The sequence below is a fragment of the Ostrea edulis genome, chromosome 4 (genome assembly GCF_947568905.1).
Source record: "Ostrea edulis chromosome 4, xbOstEdul1.1, whole genome shotgun sequence".
NCBI lineage: Eukaryota > Metazoa > Mollusca > Bivalvia > Ostreida > Ostreidae > Ostrea > Ostrea edulis.
Genome location: NC_079167.1, coordinates 12,966,092 through 12,983,907, shown reverse-complemented (window position 1 = coordinate 12,983,907; position 17,816 = coordinate 12,966,092). Strand labels below are relative to the sequence as shown.

Below are 17,816 nucleotides of genomic sequence, written 5' to 3'. Positions count from 1 at the left end.
ATTTACTATCAATTTAGTGCCACATGATCACCATTGTAAAATGCATACATTGCTCAGATCTATGTGGATGAGGGTATCAACTAGGCCTATTTTAATGTCACGCAGTATCTATTTGTAAAGGGCAGTACAAACCTCTTGGCTTTCTTAAAACTTGATCACTGTTTGTTAACGTCGCCTCTCATATGGTGAAATGGCTAGAACAGGGATGCTTCTGTGTTTGTTTAGCTTTTACGGAATGTAGTAATCGCTCTAATTTTCTGCACTGTTCTGCTGCTCGTGGTTTTCTAAACAAATGACGCCATCGTTTCCTCTGCGTGGACATTTTTTCCAGGGTTGGGAAAGGGTTAGCTGCAATAATGTAGCCCAATCCAATTTTTTTTTATTCTGACGTTTTCGGGATAGGGCTACAATTCCATAGGATCTCCGTAATGGTGCAAAATAATTTTATGAATAACCGATAATAAACTCTGTGTGTTGGTCCCAAATGTTGTTTACACCAAAAGGAGTACCAACTTTGTGCTCGGACATGTCTAATAAAGGTGTTTTTCATTAAATATAATGTACAGCATGCAAAATTCTTCGTCTGCTCCGCCATGCTTGTTATCGCGAGATCTCGTAGGTGGATCTAATGAAAAGCCTAAACATTGACAATCAGCGCGAAAATGTAGTTACTCGAGCCACTTCGACAAAGGAAAGAAAATCATATTGTTGCAGAAAGAATTTACACTCTGCTGTTCGGTTTTTAACTTGATATTAAATTCAAATCTTCTCAATACCGACGAAATAGCTTTCGCCTCCATACTTGTCCATTGATGTAAATACCACCTTATATGGCATATGCAAATGACTTGACAACCGGAAGTTGAAACTTCAGTACATCAAACATGGCGCATAAATATGAATCGAGAAACTGGGATTTATCGAAATTGTTGAAAACGGTAGAATAGAGCCTCACAAATCTAAAGTTGCAGGTTGTAAATTTATATATTGACTAAGAAACATAGAATATCATTTTATTTACGTAAAGAAAGTCAGGAAATGTTTAGAATGAGCGCAAATGTTGCGGGAGTGAATCACTCCCGCATTTGCACCATTACGGAGATCCTAAGGAGTTGTAGCCCTCTCCCTAAAAAAAAAAAAAAAAAAAAAAAATCAGAGAGGGCTACATTATTGCAGCTAGGAAAGGGTGAACTTTAACATCATCCAAAGTAGATATACACCCCTTTCTTTCCATTATCTGAATTGCGACCTTTCGTGCCATAAAATGCATATTTTGTTAAAGACAGTTTTGTTACCAGAGTAAATAATATCAACCGGAAGTACCCCTGCTGAACATTTTGTTCATGTCACGTGATCGGCGTGGCTAAATGCGAATAATCCCGGGTGTTCCGGATGAACTCGAAACGTGCCTATTAACTATATCGATTTTAAACAAATGACCGCAAACATTTCAAAGTTCATTCCAAGTATTGATAAAAAATGACAAAAAAATATATAGGGTCCCGTGTCTTTTATAGGCCATATTTGTACTTTTTTTTACAACACATAGCAATCTGCAGTAAATTACACACTTCATTTTAAGCACACCCCTACCATGGTAATTTCCTCAGTCATTTCTCGATTTTGTGCGATAAGTTTTCATCCTGATAATTAATTTGAACCTCTATAATTTGAACCTCTTTCAATTCCAAATAATTTCACTCCTGCGTCCGGGTTACGCATACGGGGGTTTGGTACTCTCATTCCATACATAATCTTCCAGATGTTTCGGCGCTTTTCTTGACCTTCATAACTCGTATGGCGGTTTCGGATTGAGTTTGGTTTGAATATCATAGCTCTTATCTTCTGCATTGTCAATTTCACGATCGTTTATTGCTTCAGTATTTACTTCCTTGACGTGACTTGAATTTCTTGTAATTTCACGGTCATTAATTTTGTGCTGTAATCAATGTCCCCTTTTTGTTTATGATTTCCATTGAGTTTGGATTGTAGGGTGTTTTGTTCGTTTTATTTTATTTTACGAGTACATAATCTCCTATCTCGAGATTGTTTTCTTTCAAACTTGGCTTCGGATTTGCTGTCAGCATACTGCTTCATTTGCATCTTAGCTTTTTCATCATTTTTACGAATGTCAGTTTTCGTTTCAATTTCTTCTCCTTTTCTTTCGGTAAGGATTTCAACATCTAACTTTGTTTTCAACGTGCGTCCAAATAGAATCTCGAATGGTGACAGTTTCGTCGTGCAGTGTGGTGTAGCTCGATAATTCCTTAAAAACGTGTGTATTTCTTGTTTCCAATTTTTACTTTCCACGTTTGAAGCTCTAATGGTTTTCTCTATGGTTCTCATGAATCTTTCAGACTCTGCATTCGCCATAGGCCATAGCGGTGTGATTTTTCTGTGTTTGAAACCCAGATATTCAGCAAATTGTTTAAATTCTGATCCATTAAACTGCGGTCCGTTATCTGATTTCAAAGTACACGGAATTCCAAATTCAGCAAATATTTTGTCAAACCTTGTCATCACGGACTTTGCTGAAATTGATTTCAAGATTTCCACGACTGGATATCTCGAATATTCATCAATGACTACCATCAAATAGTCTCCTGATGGAAATGGTCTACAGAAGTCCATCGAAACTTCAGTCCACGGTCCACTTGGTTGCGGTGACATCTGTAATGGTTCTATGCGTTTTGTCTCTACCGTTGCTTGACACGGGATGCAATATTTGATTGTGGATTCTACGATTTTATCAATTCCTGGAAACCAGACCTTTTCACGCAAAAATGATTTTGTTTTCACCACCCCTTGGTGACCCTCATGAGCTAGTTCAACTACTCGTTTTATGAGCGACTTTGGTGTAAGAATTCGTGTATTCTTCAAGATGATACCTGTATCGGCGAGTGTAAATTCATCTCTAAGTTTATAAAAAGATTTCCAATCGGAAGTCTTACTTTTTGCAAATTTTGTCCAATCTCCAGATTCCAGCGATGATCGTAGTTCTCGTAGCATCGGATCTTTGTCGGTGTGAGTCTTAAACTTATTCAATTTCATTGACTTTGGTATGTCGCTACTTATTGTGAAGTTGATATATTCCTCTGCAACCTTTGATGCTCTTAAACTTCTGATTTCTGTTTGATGAATCGGATGACGTGACATGTAATCACTCGGATTAGATTTTCCTGGTTTGTATACTACTTTGAAATTATATGGCTGTAAACGTAAAGCCCATCTTTCAATTCTCGCTGGAGGTTTGGAATTCGGGTTTCCAAATATTAGCTCAAGTGGCTTGTGATCGGTGACTAACCTGAATTCTTGACCAAACAAGTAGAGCTCCAGACGATAGCTAAAGCTTCTCTTTCCGTTTGTGAATATCTTTGCTCTACTGGTGATAGAGTTTTGCTGGCATACGCAATAATCTTCCTGTTGTTATTTTCATCGTATTGTGACAAGATTGCACTGAGTCCTACGGGACTTGCATCTACAATTACTTCAGTTTTCTTCGTCGGATCAAAGTACGAGTTTTATCTGTAATGACATCCTTTAGTGTCTTCATGACATTTGAATGTTCGTTTGTCCAAATCCATTTTTGATTCTTTCTTGTCAGGTCGCGTAGCGGCTTACATATTTCGGTTGAGCATCACGGAAGAGACATTTTTTGTCGAAATGCGCATCTGGTGCATCAAAATTGGTATCGTATAAGTTTTACATACAGTAGCAAAATCTGGTATAAACCTGGAACAGTAATTTACCATACCAAGAAAACTTAGCATCTCCGATGCATTTGTCGGATTCTCTGCATTTTTGGTTGCTTCAACCTTGGCTGGGTCTGCTGATATTCCATTTCCCGAAAATACAAATCCGTTGAATTCACACTTTCTTTTGTTCAGTGTTATGTTCTTATCCCTCAATCTGGTCAGGACACTTCTTAAAGCTCTATCGTGATCCTCCTGTGTGTTCCCAAAAACAAAGATATCGTCACTGAGATTGCGCACTCCATCGATCCCTTCTATAACTTGTTGAATTATTACTTGGAATGCTTCTGCAGCAGACGATATTCCGAAGTTTAATCGCTTATGCCTTCGCAATCCAACATGTGTGGAGAACGTAGTGATATAGCGGGATTCGGGCGCTAATTCAAGTTGATGATAACCTGAATTCAAGTCGAGCTTTGATAAATCTTTTACACCATTTAGGTCGTTGATCATGTCATCAACAGTTGGCATTACGTGACGCTCTCTGTGTATAGCGTTATTAGCTTGTCTCATATCAACACAAATTCGTACCTTGTCAGGGTCTTTTGGTTTGGGTGCTGCTACTATGGGGGAAATCCATGGTGTCGGCCCTTCTACTTTTTCTATAATATCTAAATCCTCCAGATTTTGTAGTTCTTGCTCCACCTTTTTGCGGATATGAAACGGTATACGCCTGTGAGGTTGCGCAACTGGTTTGACGGTTTCGTCAATGTGAAGTTTGACTTTGTAGTTCTTCAGTTTACCAATACCTTGGAATCTATCATTGAATTCCTCCAAGATCTCTTCATGTGAAACAACATTTAAGCACTGTTTCATTAACCCAAGTTCCTGAGCAGTGGCGCAGCTTAGTAATGATCCACTGGATCCTTCCACAACGTAAACATAAGCATAAGCGCTAGTGGTCTTGTCCTTTGATTCGATCTCGGCTAGAAATTTTCCTTTGACCGGAAGTTTAGACGTTGAGCCGTATGTGAGAATCTTGCTAGTAGCTTTTTCCAGTTTGATTTTCTTATTTTTGTCCATTTCCCAAATGTTTCGTTGTCTAGAATGTTGATGCTAGCACCGAAATCAACCAGAACTTTTGTTTGAAATTTGCTTATTTTTACAGTTGTGATTGGCAATTTTTGCGCAAGCGATTCGGATACACTGAAAGTATATTCATCATCACTGCTGAGGTCATCCACATTGTTAACCTTTGTTTTACCCGTTTCTCTTTTTGTGGACGAGTTTTCTGTTTTTCTGATTTACAGAGCTTTACAAAATGTCCAGTTTTCTTGCATTTGTGACATTCCTTGTCCTTCGCTGGGCACGGATGATCTTTGTGTGGCCATGCTTTTCCACAATTGAAACAAGTTGTCGACTTCTTAACTTGCAATTGTTTCTTGTGTTTTATTGGTTTATACTTGGCTGTGTTCACTGTGTCCTTTTGTTCCTCCATACCGGAAGCTTGAAGTTGAGAAATTTCCATTGCCCTCGCTGAATCAAGAATGTTTTGTAAGGAGATATCAGGTTCCCGTAACGTTTTTCTCCTTAGTCTTGACGATTCACAACCTTGGATTATCTGAGACTTTATTTCTCTCTCTGTGTCGTCAAATTCGCAATGTTCGGCGAGATGTCGTAATCGTGTATGAAACGCATCCATTTTTTCGTCAACGTTTTGTTTAGCCTGCCTGAATTTATAAATTTCGTATTCTAAGTTCTTCCTAGGGTTGAAATGTTCTTCCAGTTTTGTTTTTGCTATTTCGTAGTCGTTACATCTCCCGTATCTGCAAGAGTGTCGAAAATGCTAAATACATCTTCTCCCGCATAATGCAAAAGCATTGCTCTTTTACGATCGGCACGAGTTATTGGCTTGGGGTAATTTATGGAGTGGAGCGGAGTGGAGTCATGGAGAGGTGTCTCTGTGCATTATTATCAGTATTACATGTATCCCCCAACCGCCACTCTTTAGTTTAGAGTAATGTAACTCTCAACACCCCCATCCGGTACAAATGGGTGTGCTGGAATTTGGTTCAATCTGTTTGTTCTACATTAGTTGCACACACATCTGTCAAAGCCCCTTCATCTCCTTAGGTGTGAGGAAATTTTTTCTGTCACAAGCGCTAACAATGAGGTCAGATCTATGACCTGCAATGCCAGATAATCCCTTCATCATTTTAACACTGTGCACTGCATGGCTTTGGCAATGGCATTTCCTATTCATGAGTTTTTATTAAAATAACTGAGTATTTTTTTTATGAATTATAGATTGATATAACATATCAATATTATTGATAAATTGACAGAAGTAAATCTAGTATTTTATTGGGTAGCACATGAGACAGATTAAAATGGAAGGGGTTTAGCCTCTCTCCACAGCAGTGTAAGAGGGGCTAAGACATTAAATGATTTTTAAAACTTATTTTATTTGTTTGGCTATAGTTATGTTGCATAATTAGCAGGGCCATAATTCAAGTGCAATTATTTTATGCTAATAGTCAAATTACGCTAATGCTATATTAATTTCTGGTTAAGAGTTGCAAAATCATGGTCAGTTAATTCCTTCAGTAATGCATGTTAATTCTTTTATTTTATTTGTAAGCAATTCTATCAAAGTCCTGTGTTGTGGTTTGTAAATGTTTATCCTATATACGATAAACATGAATTTTATTCATGGACTCCACTCCATGACTCCACAACTCCACTCCACTCCACTCCATAAATTACCCCAAGCCCGAGGATCACAGACATCAAACCTTAGAAAGGATGGTAATCCTGTCGCCATTATTGATAATTCCAGATCTATTCCGCTAAAATTTTCTTATTGAAAATGTATTCTCGTCGCCATTATAATGTTTCTTGTTTCACACAAGGAAAAACAACATTTGTGATTGCTTGCACTACAAATCTATTAATGATACTTAAACAATACCCAGGCTCTGGGTTAACAGCACTGAAGAATAATTGGCATACATGACTTTAACTATTATAGACAATGTCCATTTAATCGGAGTCTGTGCGGAGTTAATGTTTCTCTTGTCAGAGTCAATTATCCAGACTGATGAATTGATTAAAAGTTAAAACATTACACTGTAGATTAAAATCTAGGTTAAATTATTTTCTGGTTCTGAGGACTGGGCAAAAAAAACTTTAAAAAAATTCAAGTCCATATACAAATATATCGGGAAGTTCTTTTTATGGTTTTTAAATTCAATTGAATAAAATATTTTGTAATGATGAACCCGATAGACATTGAAACGTGTCACTGGCTTCTCATTATTTACCAATGTACACGTGATTAGGTAAATGCCGATATTAATGGTAATAAGTAGTTAAAGATTTTATATGTGATTGATAAAATCCCGAATTCTGCTTCCAGTTTGAAGAGTTAACAGGAGTACAAGATGGCACAAAGGTCTGATCCAACTGGAAGTTCTGACGAAAGTGACCATTATGAAAGTCTTTCCAATGAATCCAGAAATCAGGAGGATAAAAGTGCAAACTGGATAATGCGCACTCCAGAATCCAATCCATTTATAGGGCGCATTTACCATAAACCAGCTGACCGTGCAGCGTCAAGTGTTAGCTCTGAAACTCTGGATAGACCGCCCGACACTCTCTTACGTTGTCGCAGAGATAAGCTGATGAATAAGACAGATTTAAGTGCTGATTTTCACACTGACAACGATGTCCCTCCCTATGAAGATTATGATGAAGACCCACTAGTGAATTTAAGGACAAGGAAAGATGATGTCCATGCTGGCTACCTTGTCAGAAAAAGTGTTTTGGAATCAAGAGGTAAAACGTCACAAAAATCAAAGAACATAGATAAATTACATGTGTAAAAACGTAAAGAAATGCACTTACTTGAAGGGTCGCTGCATGTATCTAAAGAATATAATATCATGATTATACTAAGCAGAGTATTTTTTTAATTCATGGGAGACACGCCATCCGGATTATCAAAATACTGAATTATGATAGCGCCCTTACCATTTCATTATTTTAACCTTTAACAGTATATATTTCTTTATTGCTGTAACAAGACCTGAAAACTGGAGGAAGTTTTCTTTTCCTGTAGACATCTCTTTAAATTCTGTAAATGACATACCGGTAAATGAAATGTCCATATTACATACATGTAGGTCACCAATGTACATTATATTATCCTTCGAGAACTCTTTACAGAGTATTTGTAATTCATCAATTTTTAGATCTGGGTTACACCACAGATGATCACATGCAATATTTTGACGATTGTATTTGTCAGCATTACTTATATTAATCCAGCTTTGCAGAGTATCGATCCAAAATTTGTTACTTGTTTTGTGTTTTAACAACTTTAAGTAATTTGAGCCAAAGTTCAGAACGCCTTAAATTGAAATTCCAAACTCAGTTTCAAACAACATTTTCCATTTAGAATTATGAGCTGTGATTAATCCTCTGATCCAACTTTTCAAATTTCTTAATGGATTCATCAAAAGGGCTTGTTATAGTTAATATCAAATGGTTCATTTTTGGCACAATTAGTGTTGTTTTGATGACAGCAATTTTGCAAATTGGGGTTAATTTTCTTGATTTCCATTGAGCAAGTATTTTGTGTATGTTTTCTGGGTTTTTGTTTTAATTCATATTTATCATTTCGTCAAGGTTTATAGAGAATTTTATTCCTAAGAGTTCAAATGAGGTTTGGTTCCATTCAAATTTCCATCATCAGTTTTCAGGTCTTGTTACAGCAATAAAGAAATATATAAAACAGAACAATAAGATTATTGTAAAATATTACAATATCAGATATCCCTCTACTATTGAACTAATATTCATATCTAAGAAAGGTTGCCAAGCTATGTATAATGTCCTTATCTCAAAGAAAAAAATATCCAACTTCTGAAAATAAATGGATTGAAAATGGTATCAACTTTAGCAGAAAAGAATGGGATACTTTTTATATGCTTCCTTTTAAAACAACTGCAGAAACAAAATTGCAGTGGTTTCAATTCCAAATGCTTCACAGATTATCTGCTACAAACTACTACCTGAATATATGTGGTATCAAAGACTCTACACTATGCTCTCAATCAATTGCCAGAGATATTAGATCATTTGTTTTCAGAATGTTTTTTAATAAAAGATCTTTGGTTAGAGGTAGAACATTCGTTTAAGTCTACATTATATATTGATATAAACACAAGCAGAAATTCAATTTTGTTTCGTAAATTGAATAATGTTATATTACACAGTCTGGAAAATCTTATAATTCTAATAATTAAATACTATATTTATACAAACAAGTTTACCCCTTCAAAGAGGTTGAGCTTTCAGACCCTAAAAAGAATGTAATTAGTCGATTATATGTTGAAAAATTTATTTTACTGAAAATTTTTAAGTACAACGAATTTAACAAATGTTTGAAAAATGCTTTACAAAAAATTGAACATTCATCGTAAGCTATGAAAAGACCTGTTTCTCTCTATGTGTTGCATCTCTTTAATTGACTTTCTTCCTTCCTTTCAAACTCTTATCTCTAACCTGTCTTCTTTTCGGTACTGACTAAATCGCGGTCCCACTGTAACCGTGGTGGCTGTCGCTGGTGACCAGGGTCGCTCTTAATAGAATATATAGGGAAAAGAACTACCCGAATCACCGGCTTCTGCGCATGCGTGATGTTTAACTCGAAGCGGTGCCCCATTGGTTTTAAATCCATAGTAATAATAAACCCCCATCTCAGTTTTCTGTTTCGTATGCACATCATAACTTGAAAGATACAAATTAACTTGTATTATCAAACTCCAAAATTGGTAATTTAATGCATAAGATTTCTGAATTATGTCTAAGATATCTAATGACGAATAAACAACTTGAAAACAATGGCTTTTTATTCAAAGCATATTTACAATAGTCTTATTTCCATAACAATTCCTAAGTCATCTTTTATATTTTAATCACATGATAGCAGGTGTGAATAAGGCACAGCTAGACGTCTTAAAATTTTATTAACGTGCAGGTGTAAACAATTACCTGTAAACACCAGGTTATTCTACCGTGGCCAACCTTCGTAATCGTATAATTACAAGTACCACTCGACCAACTTACGAACAATATTCAACATTGTTTTATTATTCATTAATTAATTTTGCATAGTATTTTTCTTCTCTCACACTCTTTTATTTCAAATATATTTTCTGATTATCTGAATTCAAATTATCTCCGATATGCGAACAACCACACATCTACTGTATACAACTTGGAGGTTTACTTTGGGTGTTTTTTATACAAAAGTGGAAGACTTTCCTATTACGAGATAATTGTTTTTGTGTTAAAATTTAACCAACTAGACTCTATATATATAGCAAGGTCATGTATAGAAACCAGCAGGCATGAGGGATCGTGCCATCCTTCTTATTCCCAATGAAAACCATAAGACAACAAAACTAACGTCTGGCGGCTTTCTTTTTCTTTATTTACCTAATATCTATTTATTTATTTTCAAGGTCAACGTATATATGTTCACTTATGCCCCAACTATAATTGCTTACAAAGGACACGTTTCAGTTTCACGAAATTAGTCAAAATAGAATTCATGTTTGGTATACGGACAAAAAAGTCACAGTATAAACGTCACTGGACATAAAGTCACAAAATATGTAGAAAAGTCACAAAAATGACTTAGCAAATGAGACCCCATATATACTTTTAAGATAATAATAACAGGTGGTACCCAAATGCTCACTAAAGCTGTTGTTCAGACACCAGACATTTCTTACAGTGGATAGGAGGTAGAAGGGAATACATATCATCATTATTGGTGTTTGTTTTGCCACCTTTAGCACATTCAGTTCATTATTAAATGTTCATTATTAGATAATAAGAAAGGAAAAATCATTAACTTGTTTATATAGCAATACAAATTTTAAACGTCAGCTTAAAACATTTTATTTCACTACTGCCTTTTACTAACTGTTACTACATTTTAATTATTATGATTTTAACGTTTTACTTGTATAATGTTTTACTTATGTCAGCGCCTTTGATTGCTTTTATTGTAAAATTGTGCGTTTTATAAATCGTGATAATAAGATAATGATAATAGTTGACAAAACTTGGTACACTGGTACAGCATAAGGAGTAGATAACCCTTATTGATTTTAGGTCACATGATCAATCCACTCTTGACATAGGAAAATATTGTCTGCTCAATATTTTGAATTAATGATACTATTATCAATTAAATGATGCATGTGTATAACCCTTTTTAATTTTGCACCACAGGGGCATACATTTTACAAACATCACCTGTTAAAACAGCATTCAAAAAGCAATGACGGGTAAAGGAGAGAAGAGCTTATATAAAGAAAGATATAATGTGACCAATATTCATATACGAGAAAGGGTCTCGTAATTACGAGAAAAAGTCTCGTAATTGTGAGAAAAGATCTCATAATTACGAGATAATTAGCTCGTAATTATGAGATAGTGGAAGAAGTTTTTTAATGATACCAATAGGCTTTCTTAAAAACATGTTCATACATACAATGGAAACAGACAATGATTGCATATATGTTCAAGAAGCAACATGTATGTTAATGATGAAGAAAAGTGTATTCCACACAAAAGGGTAACAATGATTGATTTCTTAGCATATACTACAAATATATTCTTTATTTTGAAGCGGAGACAGCGGATGTTTTTGAATTCTTCGACCTAATGTTGAACACCAGGACCAACATTGAAGAGTACAACGATATCAAACGACATATTAAACTCAGTATCGTTAGCCAAACTTGCTCTGCGTTTGAAGATCTTCAGAAACTATTTGAGTTTCTCCGATTTGAAGCGATTAGTATTACCAGTCTGATTCATTTCAACCTTCAGTATCTTTTGCTGAAACTGTTCTTTGAAATAGGAAGAAAGTCGCAGACTGAAGATGGATGCAGGTTAATAAAAGTATCGTATGGAAACCTCATATCCGAAATTGCTTGTTCTAAAAACAATGCAATTCGACTTCCAATTCTTCTTAACATCGGGCTACTGTATGTGTGCGGTTGTGTGACAAAGGCGAGATCAGAAACAATGAAGGGGATTGCTGGATTAACATCTTCGCTTCCGAAAGGAAACATTGGAAAACTCTCTTGTATGATGGAATGCTATAAAAGTTTTGTGCTTGGCTTGGAAAAAGGAAATGCATTGCAAACTCTTAGTGTAGAGGACTGGCAAGCATCGCTGACGCATGCAGAACAAATCAAACTGCTTCTCGAGTGCTATGGTTGTCTTTCATTTCAAGAGAAAGTTATTCTACCGACGTATTTAACATTGATGGTAAGAGTTTTAGATTCAAGTTTAAAATACGATAAACGGGAAAAATATGTCAGAGTATTAAAGGATAAAATTTTGGCATAGCTTTTTAATGTCGCAATAGATTGAATATTCGATCAAAATGTGCTTAATCATTGACTATTGATAATTGTGGCACAAAAAATATGAGTTAAACAATTTGTTCACACTCGGTATGCTATGAATAAAAAGACTGTGTTGAAATGTATTGACGTAATTTGAGACAGTTTGAAAAGAGCTCGACCGTAAAGATAAATTCGAGTTGTACACAAATCTTTGACATCGAATGCATGGTAAGAAGAGGAAGAAGTATTTCGCGTATTTAATATCCACATTTAATTTATATATAAAATCGGCGAACCATAATAGTTCTTACATTCCTATATTAAAAAATCTACAAGATCTAGAGGTATTGTTGGAAAACAAAGAAAACTGAGCCTGAATTATCCATGCCCCCACCCCCCAGAAGAATAATCAAAGTACTGATATGAGTTGATTTTATGTGGATTTGGACGAAATGCTTCTTTGATTGAGAATTATTCCAAAATAAAAAGAGATAGAGAAATACACTCAAAGTCATAAACTTACACCTAAACGTATGTTGTGTCTCTATAACAATCAACGCGCAATTATTTATGTCTACCTAGATATAGACATTGGATTATATTTTACTATTCAAACATATTATGTACTCTTAGAATTGCTCATTTTGTCAAAATATGTCACTACATTAATATTCTAGCATTCCCGCGGGAATCCAGGTTAGAATAGGTCCTCATTAGCCATTGCTTGTCGTAATTCTTGGAGTTATGGATTTTTGATTTTTTTTCTACAACTCCTCTTTAAAAATGGGGGAGAAGTGTGATAGTTGGACTTTTGTTTTATTATTTTACATTGTACTTAGATTTAATTCAGATTATCATTCATTCATTCATTCATGCTTGCATTCATTCATGCACAGCGCTACTAAATTCAGTATTTTGTGTGTATGTGTTTAAATAAACCTAAACACCCCTATTTCTTATAATGGTTAAGTCCAGGTCCCAGGTATTGAGTAGCCTAGGTGAGAGAAGGTACATTTTGATAGGTAGTGTACTGGTTTTAAATTTCTATAGGCTGGTTATTTGTATTTCGGAATTTTTGTATTTTTGAAGTGAAACACGCATTAAGTTGAAAATGCCACTTCCGGTTGATAAAGTCATATATGGAAACCATTCGTACACGGCATGAAGTGCGCGGGAACTACCAATTGGATCCACCAATTCGTTTTCCTAAATCACGCTGGGCGCCATTTTTTGTAACTGTTCTTGAAGATAAATTTCACAAGATGGTTGTAGGGTAGTGAGCTAGTTCATTTATTCAGCAATGGAATTAATGGAATAAAACATAGACGAGATGAGATGAGATTACCCTAAAACAACAATGACAACATATAAACATACAAACAACACATAGACAATACTAAGACATCATATTTCAACAATGACAAATACACAGAACATTCAATTAATAGAAATTAATGCTTAGAATTTATGATTTACACTATTTCTGCGATTAAAATATAGTAATTAGATTAAGTCAATCATATGTACAGTACATACCGGTTTATGGAACCAAGTTAGCCCCTATACAGTTGGTTTAAAAGTGGGCTTTATATACTGACCTATTAAAATATCAATTATAACAATATTCACAAACCCTTCGTATTTAAGGATGCATGAATTAAAATAAAATCTTGCAATAGCTAAATAGACATTCATAACATTAAGCAACTTCCATTCTTCTCTTTCATACAAGTTTGGCAATTCATTTAAAATACTTTTCTCATTCATTAATTATAGAATTAAATCAGTGATTTTATAGATTTTGAATAGCTTATTTACTTACAGGTAAAGGTGTTGTATGGAACAATCCTAGTACTTTTAGATTTACTAAATTGTAGCAGTCACATCTAAGTACATGTAAGACAAACTATTATATTCTTCTCCTGGTCTAGCAACTCACTAACTACTCACTTAAAGGGAAAGGCAACCCTATAACCACATAGTTGCTTTTATGAATAAAGTATCACTTACAGATATCGTAATTGACAGTCTTTAACTACAAAAATCCTTGTTTAACAATTAATTCAATATTAATCTGTCATGTATTTTAAATTATCCGCCGCTAAGAGAGTGGCCATTGGAGTTTAATTTATGACGTCATACCGTCTATTCCGGTTTATTTCATCAGCAGCACTGTAAACATGACAAGTCACGAACAGTTAAGTTTGGAGCCGTATAGATTTGAGCCCGTTCTTTCGCAAGAAGAAACTGAGAAAAGAAGACGTTCAGTCAAGTCGCAGATCAGGCAGATGGTACTCGTTTCTTCTTACATGTAAATGTTTCAAACCTCAACTTGTCATTACGCAAATGATGGATTCACAGTTTACGTAGTCTTTTCTTTTCAAACGACTTGGTTGAGTAGGGAATTTCGAAAAATAACCTTTTTTCACATCTCCCCTTCGCATTAGTGTAATTAACTGCTTGCCAGGAAGGCATCAACCTATTTATTCGTAAGATCTACCACATGCACATCTTTGATGATCTCGCAGGTGCTTGGGTTCAGCCCCCCCCCCCCCCCCCACTCCGAATAAGCTACACGAGTTGATTTAATTAATTTTTTGTTGAAAATATTTCTAATGCATGTCAACAACGTCTTGCATACCCATAAAGTCCAAAATAATTCAAAATAAGCCCTTTTAAAAAATACCCTAGGCCACTGTTTATTATAAGTTCTGTTATAATAACCAGTGAGGGTATTTTTTCCAACCAAAGAAGAGAGAGAATTCGGTTAAATCCGAAAGAAGCGAGGTCAACAGGGTACCAGTTTAGTACAATCACAATCGGAACTACTCGAATGTCTCGCACACTCGACACTAAACTGGTACCCTGTTGACCTCGCTTCTCTCATGTACAACAGGTAAGCGCCAATTTTTGACAGCCTTGATTTGGGCTTAATCGTTATCTCACGCTTATAACGAGAGTTCCTTTCAAAATAACAATGACGCTAACTTTGACGTCACAGTCGACTACACTACGTTACGAATACAGTGAAGTAGGCCTAGGAAGCGCGAAACTTCGTAACGTAGCGCAGTAGACTTTGATGTCATAAATAGACTACAACGACTCTACCATTCGGAATCTCTCTAGTGAGACATAAAAATCAACTGACCAATGAAATCGGCTCATTTGGGCTAACCAAAGTACCACTTACCCGTTGTCTGTGTGTAGTCTAGGTCACCTACACGTTTGTCAATGCAGAGTTCTACGAGACAATACATGTAAATAATAAACAGTGTTAGAAATACAGTACCTGGAGAATATGTCAAACTGGCCCTTTCATTTCTGTTGTTTGGGGTGAGTTCTATCAGTCTTTTCTGAGATACCCGAACGCTTATTTTTTGTGATTTGAGGTTGACTTTCTGGACGAGCTTTTGTGTCTGCTTCTCCATGTCCAGAATACGCTGCAGCAACCGTATACATCCAATGCACAAGAAACTGCCATTATTTTCATCAGAATTAAATGAAACATGGTAAAAAATTTCAACTAGTTCACAGCTCGGACCATCCGAACCATTTTTACCTTTTATATAATAATGCTGTTTGCTTTCTTGAGAACAAACGACACATAAACTGACATTTGGAACAACAGCCGTGGTGTTTGTTTTCTTCGGTGTCGCCATTTCTGTTATTCGATAGCGCCCCCTCGCGGTGTAATAATTTTAAATAGAACGCTCCAAGACGTTTGAGTGGGGAGTCAAACGGCTTGCGTGACCTAGGCTATGTCTGTGTGTAGCACCAATCAGCGGGGAACCATAACTCGACACGAGACATTCGTGGAGTTCCGATTGGTACAGTAACAAACTCCGTGCAGTGTCAATTCTCCGGGACTACTTTCCCCTACGAATAGTGAGGTTGTAGCGTAACGGAATATACTGAGCTGACCAGAGTTTGGTACAGTCATGGATATCCGGTACCAGCATTGACGAGTACAGTCTTGGATGTTAGCTATAGGAGCGTATGGTCTTCGGTCTTTGCGAAGGGGGGGGGGGGGGGGGGGGGGGGGGGGGGCTATCCATCCCGACTTGGCAGTCATTACAGGGCCGTAACTGCCGATGAGGCAGACGAGGCAACTGCCTCGTCTGATTTTTTGGCAAAAAAGAAAATAAAATTATATAAATGTTATATTATAGGATATATGTTTAAAATGAAGACAAGCACCTTTGTCTTTGACACCATATTACGATTCTTTACATAGTACAAATGAAACACAAACATGATAAATTGGGATTTAAAAAGTGTCATTTTCAGTCGTAAAGTCAATCGGCGGCCCCCAATCCCCTGCCTCCCCTGATTTAGAACCCTACTTACGGCCCTGCATTAAAAAGTATTATAGAGGGATAGTGGCAGACAATCTTAAAGTGGCAAGCAAACATGTTCAAAATTGTTTGAAAGAAAACAGATCGAGAGATCTTGACCGATTTTTTGATGTCTTATTGGCAGCATTCCAAACTAATAAAGAACTCGCAACTCTTTGGTTTCTCTTGTTTTTTGGTCACTCTAATAAATTAGAGTTATCCTTCTTTGTTTCCACTCATCGTAAATAAGGTCGAACGGCGGCAAGATTTGAAGGTAAATCATTACGATTTTTGTTGTGATTTGGATTATCAATAACTTTTTAATGTTATATACAGTTAGCTGGCGAACCCAAGAACATTTTAAATGATAAATATGTAAAAGTGTTTACTTTTAGGTGCCGTATTTTTTTTTTATATTTCAATGGCCTGTTTTTCACAGATAACTTGCCCTAAGGTCATTTATGAAATTAGATAAAGTGATCATGCAGAAGTCGAACACCGATATTGATCGTGTTCGACTCCACACACACACACACACACACACACACACACACACACACACACACACACACAATAAATACAAGATTACAGAGTTCGAAATATGTGAAAAAAATCCTCTAGGCAAGACACCAAGGTCCACATTTTCATTATTAGATTTCAAATCAGTTTTAAAATCATTCTGGGCAACTTATTTGTGAAAATCAGCTGAGAGCTTGAAAGAGAGATATTCAATAATGCTGAAAAAAAATTGTGTATTCTATTCTATTTGAAAGTAAAAAAGCCAAGTTTAACATAATTAATTTGGAAATCAAAATAGTGTTTAATTAATAAATTGCAGATGTCAAAAATTATATCAATCGCAGCGGCAAAGAACGAACAGGAAAAATCCTAATTATAGGACATGGACAGAAGAAGCCATGTCTTCTGCTATAGCAGATGTGAAACAGAACGGACTTTCAATCCGAAAGGCCGCTAAGAAAAACTCATTTCCTCATCGTCTCTAAACAACAGAACGACAGGGAAAATCACAAAAGGCGCAGGGTGGGGAGGGGCTCCAAACCTCGATAAAAAAGATGAAACTGATCTTTTAGAAAACGCAAAGCAAAGGGCGGAGCTTGAAATTGGGTTCATAAAACGCAATTTCTTGAGATGTGCCTCTGAGCTCGCCAAAACAAGAGGCAAGAAATTCAAAAATTCAGTGCCTTCTTAAATGTGGTGGAGACGACTGAAGCAGAGGCATTCAAATTTTACGCTCAGAACAGCAGAACCGACAAGTTCTGTTCGGCATCAGGCCATGACCTGGGTGAAATTTATTCCAAGTATGACCTGCATCTCAAAGCTAGTTCCGTTTGAAC

At 36.0% G+C, this 17,816-nt stretch overlaps 1 protein-coding gene across 1 annotated transcript; it reads right to left on the bottom strand.

Annotated features, from left to right (window-relative positions):
• Window positions 1-2,007: 2,007 nt before the first annotated feature.
• LOC125672921 (uncharacterized) lies at window positions 2,008-5,394 on the bottom strand. The gene is made up of 3 exons (XM_048909128.2): window positions 4,957-5,394; window positions 3,750-4,808; window positions 2,008-3,420 (listed from the first exon to the last, which is right to left on the bottom strand). Exons 1-3 carry the CDS (start codon window positions 5,392-5,394, stop codon window positions 2,008-2,010), a joined length of 2,910 nt encoding a protein of 969 aa, XP_048765085.2.
• Window positions 5,395-17,816: the final 12,422 nt, after the last annotated feature.